This window comes from Schistocerca gregaria, chromosome 9 (genome assembly GCF_023897955.1).
Source record: "Schistocerca gregaria isolate iqSchGreg1 chromosome 9, iqSchGreg1.2, whole genome shotgun sequence".
NCBI lineage: Eukaryota > Metazoa > Arthropoda > Insecta > Orthoptera > Acrididae > Schistocerca > Schistocerca gregaria.
The window spans coordinates 85,971,325-85,985,581 of NC_064928.1; the positions used below are offsets into that span (position 1 = coordinate 85,971,325).

General features: G+C 38.5%; 1 protein-coding gene across 1 annotated transcript in view; it reads right to left on the reverse strand.

Annotated features, from left to right (window-relative positions):
- Positions 1–14,257, reverse strand: part of LOC126291444 (uncharacterized) — a 381,448-nt gene that overhangs the window by 27,974 nt on the left and 339,217 nt on the right. Inside the window, exons 14-15 of the mRNA XM_049984958.1 lie at positions 8,260–8,478; positions 3,629–3,881 (exon numbers count right to left, since the gene is read on the reverse strand). Of these exons, the coding sequence (XP_049840915.1) occupies positions 3,629–3,881; positions 8,260–8,478 (472 nt within the window). The remainder of the gene's footprint in view (positions 1–3,628; positions 3,882–8,259; positions 8,479–14,257) is intronic.

Below are 14,257 nucleotides of genomic sequence, written 5' to 3' on the forward strand. Positions count from 1 at the left end.
TTGTAAATAAGAATAAAAGGTTACAGGAAGATAGAATTTTGCTCTGCATCCTACTATATCCAGTCCAAATTTCTTCATCTCTGAGTAACTACTGCCACCTCCATCCCTCTAAATCTGCTTAGTGTATTCAACTCTTGGTCTCCCTCTACAATTGTTACCCTCCACGCTACCCTCTAACACTAAATAGTTGATCCTTTGATGCCTCGGAACAGGTCCACCCAACCAATCCTTTTGTTTAGTCAAGTTGTGCCACAAATTCCTCTTCTCCTCAATTCTGTTCAGTAATTCTTCACTAGTTACATGATCTACCCACGTAATCTTCAGCGTTCTTCTGTCGCAACACATTTCGAAAGCTACTATTCTCTTCTTGTCTAAACTGTTTACCATCCATGTTTCACTTCCATGCCTGGCTACACTCCATTCAATCACTTTCAGAAGATACTTCTGGCACATGGGCAAACACTCCTTAAATCTATAATCAATGTTAACAAATTTCTCTTCTTCATTCTGCTTTCCATCTGAGCTGTTCATACAGGTAATTTTCTTTTCTGCAAAGGTATCTCTAATTTTTCTCTACATGGCACGTATCTTACTCTAGTGAAATGTGCTGCTACATCTTTAAATTTGTCCTCTAGCCATTTTTCACTTCCTGCCGATCTCATTTTTTAAATGTTTGTATTCACTTTTGCCTGCTTCATTTATGGCATTTTTATATTTTCTCCTTTCCCCAATTAAATCCAATATCTCTCGGGTTGCCCACGGATTTCTATTAGTCCTCATCTTTTTATCCACTTTATCCTCTGCTGCCTTCACTATTTCATCTCTCAAAGCTACCTACTCATCATCTACTTCACCCTTTTCCTCTGTTCTTGTCAATTGTTCCCCAATGTTCTCTCTGAAACACTCTACAACCTCTGGTTCTTACAGTTTATCCAGGTTCCATCTCCTTAAATTTCTACAGTTTTGCAGTTTCTTCAGTTATTTTTGCAGTTTCTTCACTTTTATTCTGCAGTTCATAGCCAATAAATTGTTGTCAGTTTAGTGTGGTTTCTGGTGCCTCATCACATCACTGAGAGGTGAAGGCTATGTTGACACAAAGACTGATAAACACATGATCTAACCATAACTTTCTCCCGCAACCTCTCTGTTACTAGGCATGTGCTTCATTAGTAGACCACCAGGCCCAACACAGTTACATTGTTGAGAAGTGATTAACTGCATGTATATGGGGAGACGGGGGAGGGGAGGAGGCACGACAAAACAAACAATGTCAAAGTTACTGAGTTCATTTAGAGATCACTTAGGCAAGACCCAATCTCATCAAGGATATAAGAAAACATGAAACTTTGTGCTGCTGTTGCTCGATCAGATGAGCAGTCTCAATGAAACTCATGAGCAGCTGCAGTTCAGTTATCATGGCCAACAATAAACCACCACATTCACGTCATTAAAAAAAATTTAAAGTGAAAGAATTGAGACTGATGTTTGTCAGTGAATTCACTGACGATGTAGTGAAGCAGCGAGTTGCAACCTGTCATACTTTTTTGGCACTATTTCCAAATGCTGTACTTCACTTGACTGTGTTGTTTCCCAATGAATGTGCAATATAATACAGCTCACACAAGAGGAATTTTAATTATCTGATTTTTATTATACAAGCTTGAATGTCATCATTGTCCCTGTTCAGAATATATTTTTATAAGAGTATGTGTAAGGAAAGTCGCAATTGTGATTTGTACTTTACTAACCCATCACAGGGAATAATCCCATCCTATTTAGATCAGCATCAGTATCACACTAATGATGAATTCTGCAAAAGTTTTGCGGAAGCCTTTAGAAGCATAAATGCTGAGATGCTCTGCAGGATGCTGAAAATAAAATAATGATGAAGAGATCTCTGTGTGAGGTATGATAGTTCACATGCTCATCTGCAAGATCCATGGTTTTTATATGTAACCACATTCAAACATAAAATAAAGCACTTTGACCTAGAGGTATCAGGCTTCCTGGATACACTGCAAAAGAAACAAACGAAACTTTCAGAACCAATAGCTCCTTCCTGATGAAGAAGAGGTATATGGTTGGCGAACATTAAAAAGGAGGGGCTACTGTTAAACAGTTACAAAAAATCTTCTGCAGTATGTCTCAAGTTCCTGTTACACTACATAAACTACTTTGATCATCCCATCTGATATTAACTCTGGAGACGGGAATTTACCATCAAACATATCCTCACATCCAAACACCCTCTTCAACAAAAAATTCCTAAAATAACTGTTTCTTTCTTCCTTTACTTTATTCATTCATTCCATAACTTTATCTTTTTGACCCACTACTCTCCCTCCCCCCCTCTCTTCCCCCCCCCCTTACCCTCCACCCTCCCATCAAAGATGGAACAGAACAATATACGATAGGATAGGATATGACAATAACATGGAACTGAAATGAACAGTCAGTGACAGAAGAAAGTGGTTGCATTGACAAGGCATTATCCTTAGAATGGGTATGCTTATTGCTGTTCACTGTACTTTAATATGTAATGTAATCTATATGGTTTGTATTCAGTAATTTTGCTGGACAAAACTTAATTGTCTCAAACTCCAGCTCACACTCACCTTTGTTAATATTCTTACAATACTATTTTCACTCTGTTTATGCCAGTCTCGAAATTTCACCATGAAATTTACAAAAACTTGAATTAAACATTGTATAGAAAATCATTGTTTCCAATCATTCACAAGTAATTGTTAACCTTGTGTGCTTAAGCTACTTTCAGTGAATACCATCACTTCCTTAATAACTCATTAATTTCATCTATTCTTATGAATTCTCCAATTAACATTCCTCATCTCTTTCCATTCCCACAACTTATTTATCAATAATGTTTATACCACTTTCAATATTCACTACTATTAAAAATGATTGAGTTCCTCAAGATTCTCCATCTTAATTCACTATGTGACCCAGTGACACACACAAAAATGCACTTTCTCCAGAGTCATGAAAGAACTCTAATCTACATCACCATATACATCTACACTTACATATATCACAAGCCACCATACGGTGTGTGGTTGAGGGTATCCTGTACCAGGACCCATCATTTCCTTTCACACTCCATTCACAAATAGAGTGAGGGAAAAATGACAGTCAGCCATGTGATGTCCACCAAATGTCCAACTCCCTAAGAACTTAACCGTCATTAGTTAATTGTAGTAACATGTGGACTAACACAGTACACTATGGTATCCATAACGAAGTTAACATACCACACAGTGCCAAAAAAAGGAACGAAAAACTATTTTTAGGCAATGGTATTGTGGAGTAGTAAGTGATAAGATACTCTGCACTGATTTCCATATATTTGATAAGAATGCATCATGTGATGACAAAATTATTTTGGCAATCAATATAAGTGTTTAACATTACCATGCTGCCTCACATCTCTTTAGAAACTTTTGTTAAAGGGATAGAAAACTGCTTCCAACTGCAGAATCCTCAGCTGAAATGTTTCCACTGTGGCACAACATTTTAATACAAGTGATCCTATACCTAGAGGCCACCTTCTCTTCTACATGGCCTATGAAATGCCATTTCACTACTTATTCAGTAGGAAACAGATGCTTACCTGGCTGGACACTCAATCCTTGCTGCTGTTGTTGCTGTTGTTCATCCGAGTTTGTCTCAGAGGAATCTTCAGCTTTGACAGCACTGTTATCCTCTGCAAGCTGCTGCTGCTGCTGCTGCTGCTGCTGCTGCTGCGAGAGGGTAAGAGTCGCCCCACCCGCAGAATCATCCTGCTCAGCGTTCACTCCAGTTGCGAGGCGGTCAACATCATCTGGTGAGCTGTTTGTCACCAGGGAAGTGACCGCACTGCTTCCCTGCAGCACCATACGAAACACAACATGAACACATGATTCTTCTAGGTAGGTGTGTGTGTGTGTGTGTGTGTGTGTGTGTGTGTGTGTGTGTGTGTGTGTGTACACACACACACATATAGGGAATCGTGGAAGGCGACTAAACATCTACATCCATACTCTGCAAACCTGCAAACTCTTGAATTGCATGACAAAGGGTAAGCCTACTTACCATATAACATTGTGGCTTCTTCTGGGAAGAATAGCTGTACAGATACATTTGTGTGCAGTGTAACTGAAATAATGATGTCCTCAGTACCCTATGGAATCAATACACACAGAGTTTTAATGTATTGTTAAATCCATCTTTTAGAGCTTGCACTTGAGACTTTATAAGTAGGCTTCCCTCGGTTAGTTTGCCAGTTTGTTAACCATCTTCATGACACTCTCCCATGGCTCAAACAAACCTGTGAACATTCATGCTACCCTTCTCAGTATACATTCAATACTGGGTTAGTCCTATTTGGTACAGATCCCACACACTTGGGCAATATTCTAGAATGGGTCACAGGAGTGTTTCATGAGAAATCTCCTTTTTAGACTGACTGTATTTTCCTAGTATTGTGCCAGCAAACTGTAGTCTTATACCTGCTTTATTTACAATTGAGCCAATATGATAATTCTGCTTCATACCCCTACTAATTTTTACACCCAGGCATAATTCGAACCTGCGACAATAGCGGTCGCTCGGTTCCAGACTGCAGCGCCTAGAACCGCACGGCCACTCCAGCCAGCTGACTCATTAATGTTGTTGTTTTTGTTTTGTGAAGTACATAATTTTACATTTCTGAACACTGAAAACAAGTTGCCATCTTTGCAACACCTTTGATATCTTGTCAACATCCAACTTGATATTTGTCCAGCTTTTTTCTGGCAGTATTTCATATCTGCATCATCTCCACAAAGTCTGAGATTATTAACATTGTCTGCAACATCATTAACACACAATAAGAACAGCAATGACTGTTAAACACTTCCCTAGGGCACACCTGTAGTCATTTCTACATCTGTCAATAACTCTCCATGCAGTACAACATACTGCATTCTCCCTAATGAGAACTACTCCATTCAGTAAGAACAATTTTTGCTATATATCCCATATCATACTTTTGATTGTAAGTCTACGTTTGGTACTGAATCAGTTGCTTTTCAGGAATCAAATAGTGAATCTACCTGATTTTCTTTACCCATGGTTAACAAGATGTCGTATGAAGGAGTTGAACTTCGCATGAAAGATGTTTTTGGAACCCATACGGTTGGCATGGAGGAGGACAGACAACTCACTATGTTTGAACTCAGATTATGTCCTAAGGTTCTAGAAGACTTTTTGTGGATGGCTACCGTTTTTAAGGTGAGCAAGACCTGTTCTTTCTTTTAATTACTTGGCATAGTTTTTGTTCAATGTATCTACTGTGGATGATGGTTACAGGAGGGACTAACTCAGCTGCAAATTCAGTATATGATTTGATAGGGTTTCCTATGGCGCCTGAAGCTATGTTCAGTTTTAGGGATTTCAGTTGTTCCTCAACAGCACTGACACATACCTACAACACTCATCTGTCCAGTTTGCAAGAATTAAATTGGGGTAACATTCTGGATTTTGCATTGTGAAGGAATGTTTGAAAATGGAGTAAAGCATTTCTACTTTTGCTGCACTATCCCTCAGTTTCAGTCCCTGTCTTGTCCACGAGTGTCTTGACAGAAACATTGGTTCTGTTAACAGCCTCTACACATAAGCAGAATTTCTTCAGGTTTTGTGAGAGAAACTTCATTAATATTGAGCAACTGTAGCTCAAAAGAGTGGTTTAAACTTGATGTTTATGTAATCCATTTATGAAATAGAAAATTCAAGGGAGCTAATTGTCACTAGTCAACGAGCAGAATGGACTGCCCAATACTTAATTTCAGAAGACACACTTTCTAGAACTGCTGGCTGAAATTTTTACAGTTGAAAACAGTAATTGTAAATCTCATAACCATACGTTGTTTTTTCAGGTGGAAAGAAAGTTCTGGTCAAATTAAATTGGAAAACGTCAGAGTGGCAGGTCAGACTCTACGCTAACATGAAGTCGTTTGTTGAGAGCATTCTGTGAAGAAGGGAGTACTGTTCTCAATGCTAACACACAATGATCAGCTTCAACTGTAATGTAAGCTACAGGTATATAAACAAGAAACATATAACTAACAAATGAACGTATTAAAAATAAAAACTGTTAGAAGTATATGAAAGATTAGGCACAAAGAGGCTGTGAACACCTGATATGGACATGTTATCATAAGCTACAGGTATATAAACAAGAAACATAACTAACAAACAAACATATTAAAAATAAAAACTGTTAGAAGTATATGAAAGATTAGGCACAAAGAGGCTGTGAACACCTGATGTGGACATGTTATCATACTGCCTAAGTAATAGGAATAAAATGGAGGATTGATTAAACAGTTGTGGTGGTCTATACCTACATACACTCAGTTCTTAGCTAAAGAATTCTTTTCTGGGAATTGAAGGCACAAAACATGGACACAGGTTTTAAACTGCAGAAAGGAGCCAACAGAATAATAACTGGAAGTAGTAGTTAGGCTAACTGTAAAGAGCTATTTAAAACCATTTGTCATCCTTACTGGATGCCGGTCTGTGGTGCATATTAGGGAAAAATAATATTAAATACTGTACTAGTAGTTCAACAATGTAGAAAAAGACTTACTGTAAAGAAGACATGTTAAGTTACAGACAGGCACAATTAGAAGGCACTTACATAAAGCTTTCGGGCATAGCCTTCATCAGTGAAACACACACACACACACACACACACACACACACACACACACACACACACACAATCTTGTGTGTAAAATGTCTTCTTTACAGTAAGTAGCAATCATTCTTTTCCTGCATTGTTGGTATTCCCACCAGAGTTTCCATTGTTTGATTTGTACTAATTTCCATTGTTTGATTTGTACTAGTAGTTCTATACTAACCACCGAACAAGAGCCATTTTTCACATTTACCCAGCAAAGACTAACAAAAAACTCAAAACAGCATTTTATACTGGGATAAAACTGTATAATAAACTGCCAATGGAAGGGAAAAAGATTACTAAAACACATTTGTACAAAAAAGCAGCGAAAATGTTGTTCATTCCCAGTTTTTCTTTGATTTCCTCATTGTGCACACCCTCCTGCCATTGTTCCCATCTACTAGTACCTGCAATCATCCTAGCTACTTTCATATCCATAATCTCAACCTTATTGATAATGTAACCTGAATACACCAAGCTTTCGCTCCCATACAACAAAGTTGGTCGAAAGATTGAACGGTGCACAGATAGCTTAGTCTTGATACTGACTTCCTTCTTGCAGAAGCTATATCATTGTGAAATAATACCTCAAGCGAATAAAGATAGGTAAATAAATTAATTAATAAAATAAAATAAGTCACTTCTAGGAATACTAATGGAAATGAAGTAACACAACAATAGAAATGTACATCTAGATCAGGCAAATAGCAATGAAACAACTAATGTATGTATAGTTTTTGCAGTAGTGGTAAACTGCATGTAATCTTAGCATAAATAACTTAAATTTACAGAGCTATAAACAAACAGCGCTTGGCTGTCAGGTAGTGCCATTTTCCACTGCATATTTTTTTAAGTTTGGTTAGTTTCCATTTTTCTTCTTTCTAACTGTGAAGACGTACAGCTTACAGTTTAAACCAGTCCTTCTTTCCTAAAACACACATTTTACACCTTAATAGGGTCATTGTGTTGTGGGCTGAGACATAATTTTACTTCAGGCTACAGAACTTAGTTCCCGTTATTATTTATAACTGTATCCAAGGTGAAAAACAGTCAAACAAAACTAACTCATTCAACAGTTTAACAATTCTTAAGGTGGGGAAGTTACCCCATTACCAGGTTTCTTATTCTCTCATAAACAGCAAAAATCTTGCAGACTCTGTTTACCTTGTGGATGTCAGGCCAACACTGTAAGTAATACATGTATGTACATTTTTCAGTATTTGTTTGAAACACTATGAAACCAAATCATGAAGCCTTCAGGCAAGGATCTGACACACTGAATTTAAACACAAAAAGGAAAATAGTCAGAGCCCTCAAAATTTACAGGAAGAGGAAGCACATATCTCTAAGTGCCCTAGTTTTCAGCAACTAGTAACAAAAGCAGACTTTAAGGAAAGCCTTAAAACTTGCTAAATCATACTGCTCAAGAAAATCAAACTTTCAATTTATACTAAAAATAAGAAACAACAGGCAAGAGGGTGGTCCATTAGAGAGGAAAGGCTGTTTGTTGAAAGTTCCTGTAACCATAAACACAACATTACCTGCTGGATAGCAGAGTTCACAGAGGTAGTCATTGTTGGTGTCGGTAATGAAGACGTCACAGTCGAGGCAGAGCTGTGCACCAAATCTGAGGGAGGTGCATCTGTCTCAGGGAAGAGGAAGGCCGGAGGCATCTCGATCCGCCTGTTGATACTGACGTGGACTCCACCGGGGCCTGCAGTGCCCTTCAGCCTCGGCTGCTCCGACATATGCTTCCGACACTGGAAATTTAATATGATTTACAGATACACGTCCATAGAAAGTATGGTTTATCACAGCATCACACGATATAAAAATATGAGATATAATGATTAAAATTCTTCTGGTTGTTATATCTCTTCGCTGTACAAGACAATTATTTACTGTAAAACCAATTTTCAACCATATTACAATGGCCTTTTCCCAGGACAAGACTGGTTTTTGTGGAGAAAAGGTGGCTCTGTTTACTGCATACAATTGGTGTAAATATGTCACATTTGTGAAACTTCATTGGCTCTAGAATATAATAGGCTAGTCATGATGAAAGGGGAGAGACTGGAAAGAAGTTACTGGTGAGCCAGCCAGATTGTCAGTGATCGGCAGCTGTCTGCAGATCAGTGCCCGGCTTCTGGTGGCTCCCTCAATTCTTCTTTGATGTTGTTAGTGTGAGTTATCCAGTAGGCACAGGCAGCCATCAACTGAATACTTCTGAGTTGGGTGATAGTGGCTCTCCATGTGCAGGTACAGATTTGTGTGGAGTGGCTTCCAGTATGCCTGTGCACCATCCACAGTTCCATATACCTCCATGTTCAAAAATGGTAATGCGCCGTAGTTTCGTAAGTTAACTGTATATTCCTATGCAGACTGTTAAAATGCTAACGGAGGCTTCGCAACTCTCCGACTCTGTATTGCCAGCTAACAAATTTATCATCTAAATACTGTGGTCAGGAACAGGGGCGTAACAGTGCAGTAGCTAGAGCCATTGTTCAGAACCTTCTACGAAGATGTCCACAGCGATGGGCAGAGGAGACGTGTCAGTGCATTCTCGTACACACCAGAACCCAACTACCGATTTGCAGACTGTCGCCAATCACTGACAAGCCAGTTAGATAACCAACAGTTGTTTTTTTTTACCCTCTCCCCTTTCACCATGGCTAGCTTATTATATTGTATGGCCAATGACATTTCATGAACAAGACTCATTGACACCTATTATATGCAATAAATAGAGCCATCTTTCTTCCACCAAAACTAGTCTTTTTCTCTGAGGAAGGCCACTGTAATATAGTTGAAACATTGGTTTTACAGTTTACAATTTAAGTATTTTACCCAACCACAGGTACAACACACAAAAACTTTAATACATTCTTAACAGTTTTCTTGAAGTATTTAAAACTTTCCCACCAAGATCATATTGCAACAAAACATCAAGTAAGATGAGATGGATGACACCAGGAATAAAAATATCTAGTGAGGGGAACAGGAAGATACACAACTGAAGTGCAACAAAAACCCCGATTTTGTAAAATATGTTACAACCTATAAAACTATTTTTTTAAAAGTTGTGAAAGCTTCAAAACAAATGGCAAACAACAAATTCATCCTAGGGTAGAAAAATAAGACAGGCGCAGTATGGTCTGTAGTTAAGTCAGAATCTGGAGTCCGAAGTCAACAAACGAGGCATTTCAAAAATTAAACAAACTTAAGGAAAAATCGGTTGTAAATCCAGCTCAAATATCTGAGTGCTTCAACGAGTACTTCATAAATGTAGCAAAATCTGATTTAGACATAGCAAATTATGAGCAGAAAGTAAATAGTTTTGGGTTAAAAGGCAATACCTGTGAATGTCTTGAAAAATTCAACACAGTCTCAGCAAAATTTGTTCAAAATGTCATCATCTCCTTAAAAGACAAAAACTCTGTTGGCTGGGATGGGATACCCACCAAAATAACTAAGAAAGTTTACAACATAATAGCTCATCCTCTCTTTCTCACAATAAACAAATCCTTTGAAGAAGGTTAGTTCCCTGATCTCTTGAAATATGCAGAAGTAAAACCATTGTTTAAAAAATGTTCAAAAGATGGTAGGGGAAATTATTGCCCAATCTCTATACTCCCTGTCATATCAAAAATATGTGAAAAATTTGCTGCTTTACAGGTACAAAGCTTCATCACACAGAATAGTATGATTTCACATAACCAATTTGGCTTCCAACAATGCAAAAACACAGTAGATGCAATAAATTAGTTTATTGAAAAAAATATTTCATCACTAGATAGGAAAGCTAAGGTTGCAGAAATATTCTGTTATCTTAAAAAAGCATTCGACTCTGTAAACCGTGCCCTGATGCTTTTCAAACTCAACAGGTGTGGAATAATGGATATTGCTTTGAAATGGTTTGAACCATATCTCTTGAAGAGGAAACAAAGGATAGTAATCACATATTATGGAGCAGATTACTTCCCAGAGTGGGAAAACTGTGTCACATGATGTTCCCCAAGGTTCAGTCCTTGGACCCATTTTATTCCTCTTCTATGTAATGACTCGCCTCTCAATATAAATACAGTAGAGCCCCTTTTAACTTTTTTCTATGAACCAGAATTTTTTAACGTTAAATGGGGGTTTATCTTAAATCGAGGGTTTGATTAGAAAGCAAACCTTTTTGAGAACTCTTTGCCTGTATTGACATGAATTGCACCAACACACATAATTTACACAATAACAACAATAAAACAAGGAGATACCTACCCTACACGCTATACTGTTATTACAACTTTCTTTGTAGCACTAATACAGTTGTCAAAGATCGTAGTTTCCCAGCACACAACAAAATTATAACATCCACGAAACACACAATTACTGTAATATAATAAATAAAGTTACTTTTCATATACACAACACATATTTACACAACTTTCACAGTGCCTCATTTTTTGAAATACCTGTAATCAAATACAGTAGTTTACTTTTTAACACTGTTGGATTTTAGGTTCAAAAGCTCCATCTTCAATTGATCTACTCTATCTATAAAAGGGTTGTCCACTTTAAATGCTGTGACAAATCTCCGGACAATGTCTATGCTGGCAATAGCTTCACTGAATAATGGTATTTGCATTTCTTCATCCCTAACATCATTGTCTTCTTCGATATCTTCATCATTCTTCTTTACTTCATCTTCACAGATTTCCTCAACATCTCAGATGCGTGTAGTAGTGATGATCAAAAGCCGCACATTCGTCAAAAGTGATGGGTAAATTGATAGATACCTGCACCCAATCATGCATGTCCACTACTGCTTCATCACCGTCTTTGTCATGAGTGCTCATTTCATTACATCCAGCCTTATGAAAGCAATTTGAGATGGTTTCCTTATTTACCATTTTCCAAGCTCCTGTGGGCATATGCATTGCTCGCAGAATTCTATCAATAAAGGCAAGTGCCTTAAGGACAAGAGCTTTCCGATACTTGCTTTTCAGGCTATGAATAATCCCTAGATCTAAGGGCTGGAGTCTGCTAGTGCAAATTGCAGGAAAGAAATGCACTTTCACATTCCGCAATTATACTAAGCCTGTTGCATGCGCAGGATACTTGTGAATAAAGAGAACCATCTTCCTGTTTCTAGCACCTATTCGTGCATCAAAAGCTTGCAAGAATTTTTGAACAAGTCCACAGTCATCCAAGCACTTTTGTTGCTGTAATACTTACATGGCGGGGTAGCACTGCTCTTAAAGCAATGTAGTTTGTGGAACTTTCCAATTACAATGGAATCCAGCTTGTCACTGCCATCTGCGTTGCTGCATAAGAGAACAGTAATTCTCTGCTTGCTCATTCTTCCTCCATGGCATGCTTCTCCTTTAACACTTAAGTTTTTAGAGGGCATGAGTTGGTAAAACAGGCCTGTTTCATACATATTGTACATATCCCGATATTCAGAACCATCTAAGAGGGGTGGCAGCACCTCCTCTTTCCAGTGTTCAACACTTTCATCATTAACTGCAGCACTCTCTCCACATACTGCCCTGCGAGTTATCCCATAGCACTTTTTGAACCTACCCAGGCAACCATTCAAAGCTTTGAATTCTGTTCGCCTAAGTGACCTGATACCGTAGATGCTTTCATTTTTATCAATGACCCATTGGTAAATTTTCAGCACATGCTCCACTGAACCACTCCATTAGCTTTGATTCCATTTCTTCATGCAGCGCCTCTTTAACAATTTTTCTCTGCTTTGCTTTTGAACCACACTGTGTTTCTTGATCCAGAACGTTCTCCTTAGTCTTCAATATTCCTGACAATAAGGATTGTGCAAGTCCCAGGCGTCGGGCCATTTCACTTACGGGCACATTTGCATCTCTCTCCACTTCCTGAATCAAGTTCACTTTCTCCACAACAGAGTTTTTCTTTTTGCTGCCATAGTCAACTTCACTACAACAACGAATGTGAGTGAGCAAACTGATATACAGCTGGATTCTCCAAATAATACATGAACTGATGCCAACTTGCATAAACTGACGCTATGCAAAGCAGCGCGAGTGTTAGCATGCTGTACAATGTTAGTCTTCGGTCACGGTCAGCTAAGTTCGAGCTTGCTTGTGCATGTAGAGAGGAATAGATAAAGAAGATGATCGACCGTATCTAACATAAATGCTGGAGTTCATAGGTTCTTAAAGCCCATATTACACGATGCTTGCATTTGGAGGCAAAGCCTAAGGAAGATCGGAAAAATCCCACTAGACGCTGCTGCAGGTACTGTAGTTACTGTATTTACCCGACTGCAAGCCTACCTCGAATGCAAGCCCCATCCCAGAAATGAGACTTGATTTAAAAAAAAAAAAAACGCCCCAATTTCAAGCTGAACTTAACAGTGAAAGATATAGCTCATCATATGATGGATAGATTGTTAAGTGGCCCTACTTCTCAGGGATTTGGCACACTTAAAACTACAATTGCATTGCAAAACACTGACAACAGTGAAAATTCACAGATATCTATCAAAATACAGTATTCCGGATCTATACGCACGTGAGCTGTTACAGTGACATCACAGGTGAGCTCACTGCACTGCATACCAGAACACAACCGTGATTTTTCACATTTTATTGTTAACACTAGTGACTCCTTGTCGCTACTTTTGTACAAAACATCATCCTCTGTGCCGTTAAGCGCATCAGAAATACAGTATTTTTTAAATGCGTGATGAACAGTTTCACTTGGGAGACATTTCCCAGATTGACTAATGCGCACACGCACGCACGCACACACGCACGCACACGCACACACACACACACACACACACACACACACACACACACACACACACACACACACACACACACACACACTTGAGACAAGCTTGCAAGCTTAACATGTCCTGTAGGCATTAATTGCCTATCTTTATTTGTTATTCACTGTGTATAAATACGGTATTTTTCTGCTTGTCCATAAAAGGTTTGTTTAAACAAACATGTAACAGATGCAAAATGGACGTCATCCATTCTGGAATTACAACTAAGTCTGTTTTACCCTCTGCTAATTTTTTTTCCATAGCTGGTGTACAGTGACCTGCATATGAATCTAACACAGGCATACATGGAAAACCTAGCAAGGTACCAGGACGATGTTGCCAGACACATCTGATCCATTCTAAAATCATGTCCTCCGTGAACCAGCCAACTTTGTTAGCATGTACAACATCATCTTCAGGAAACAGTTTGGAGTTCAGTAAAGTCTTCTGTGTGAAATGAACGGTGGCAGTTTATGGCCAGTCACAATTTGTACTAGTCATCAATGTTTGGTCGTTTTTAGTGTATGCACATCAGTCCACCATATAATGGTAGAATGTCAGTTCTTTGCCAATGGTATGTAATCCACAGTTCAGCTGAAGACGACAATCCTGAAGAGAAACCTTATCTCTCAGGGAGGACCGTAAATTTCAATGAACAGTTTTATCTAATCACATTGTGGGCAGGTGGGTCTTTACATGCTTTCTTTTTATTGTCTGAGGTTTGTCCTATTCATAAA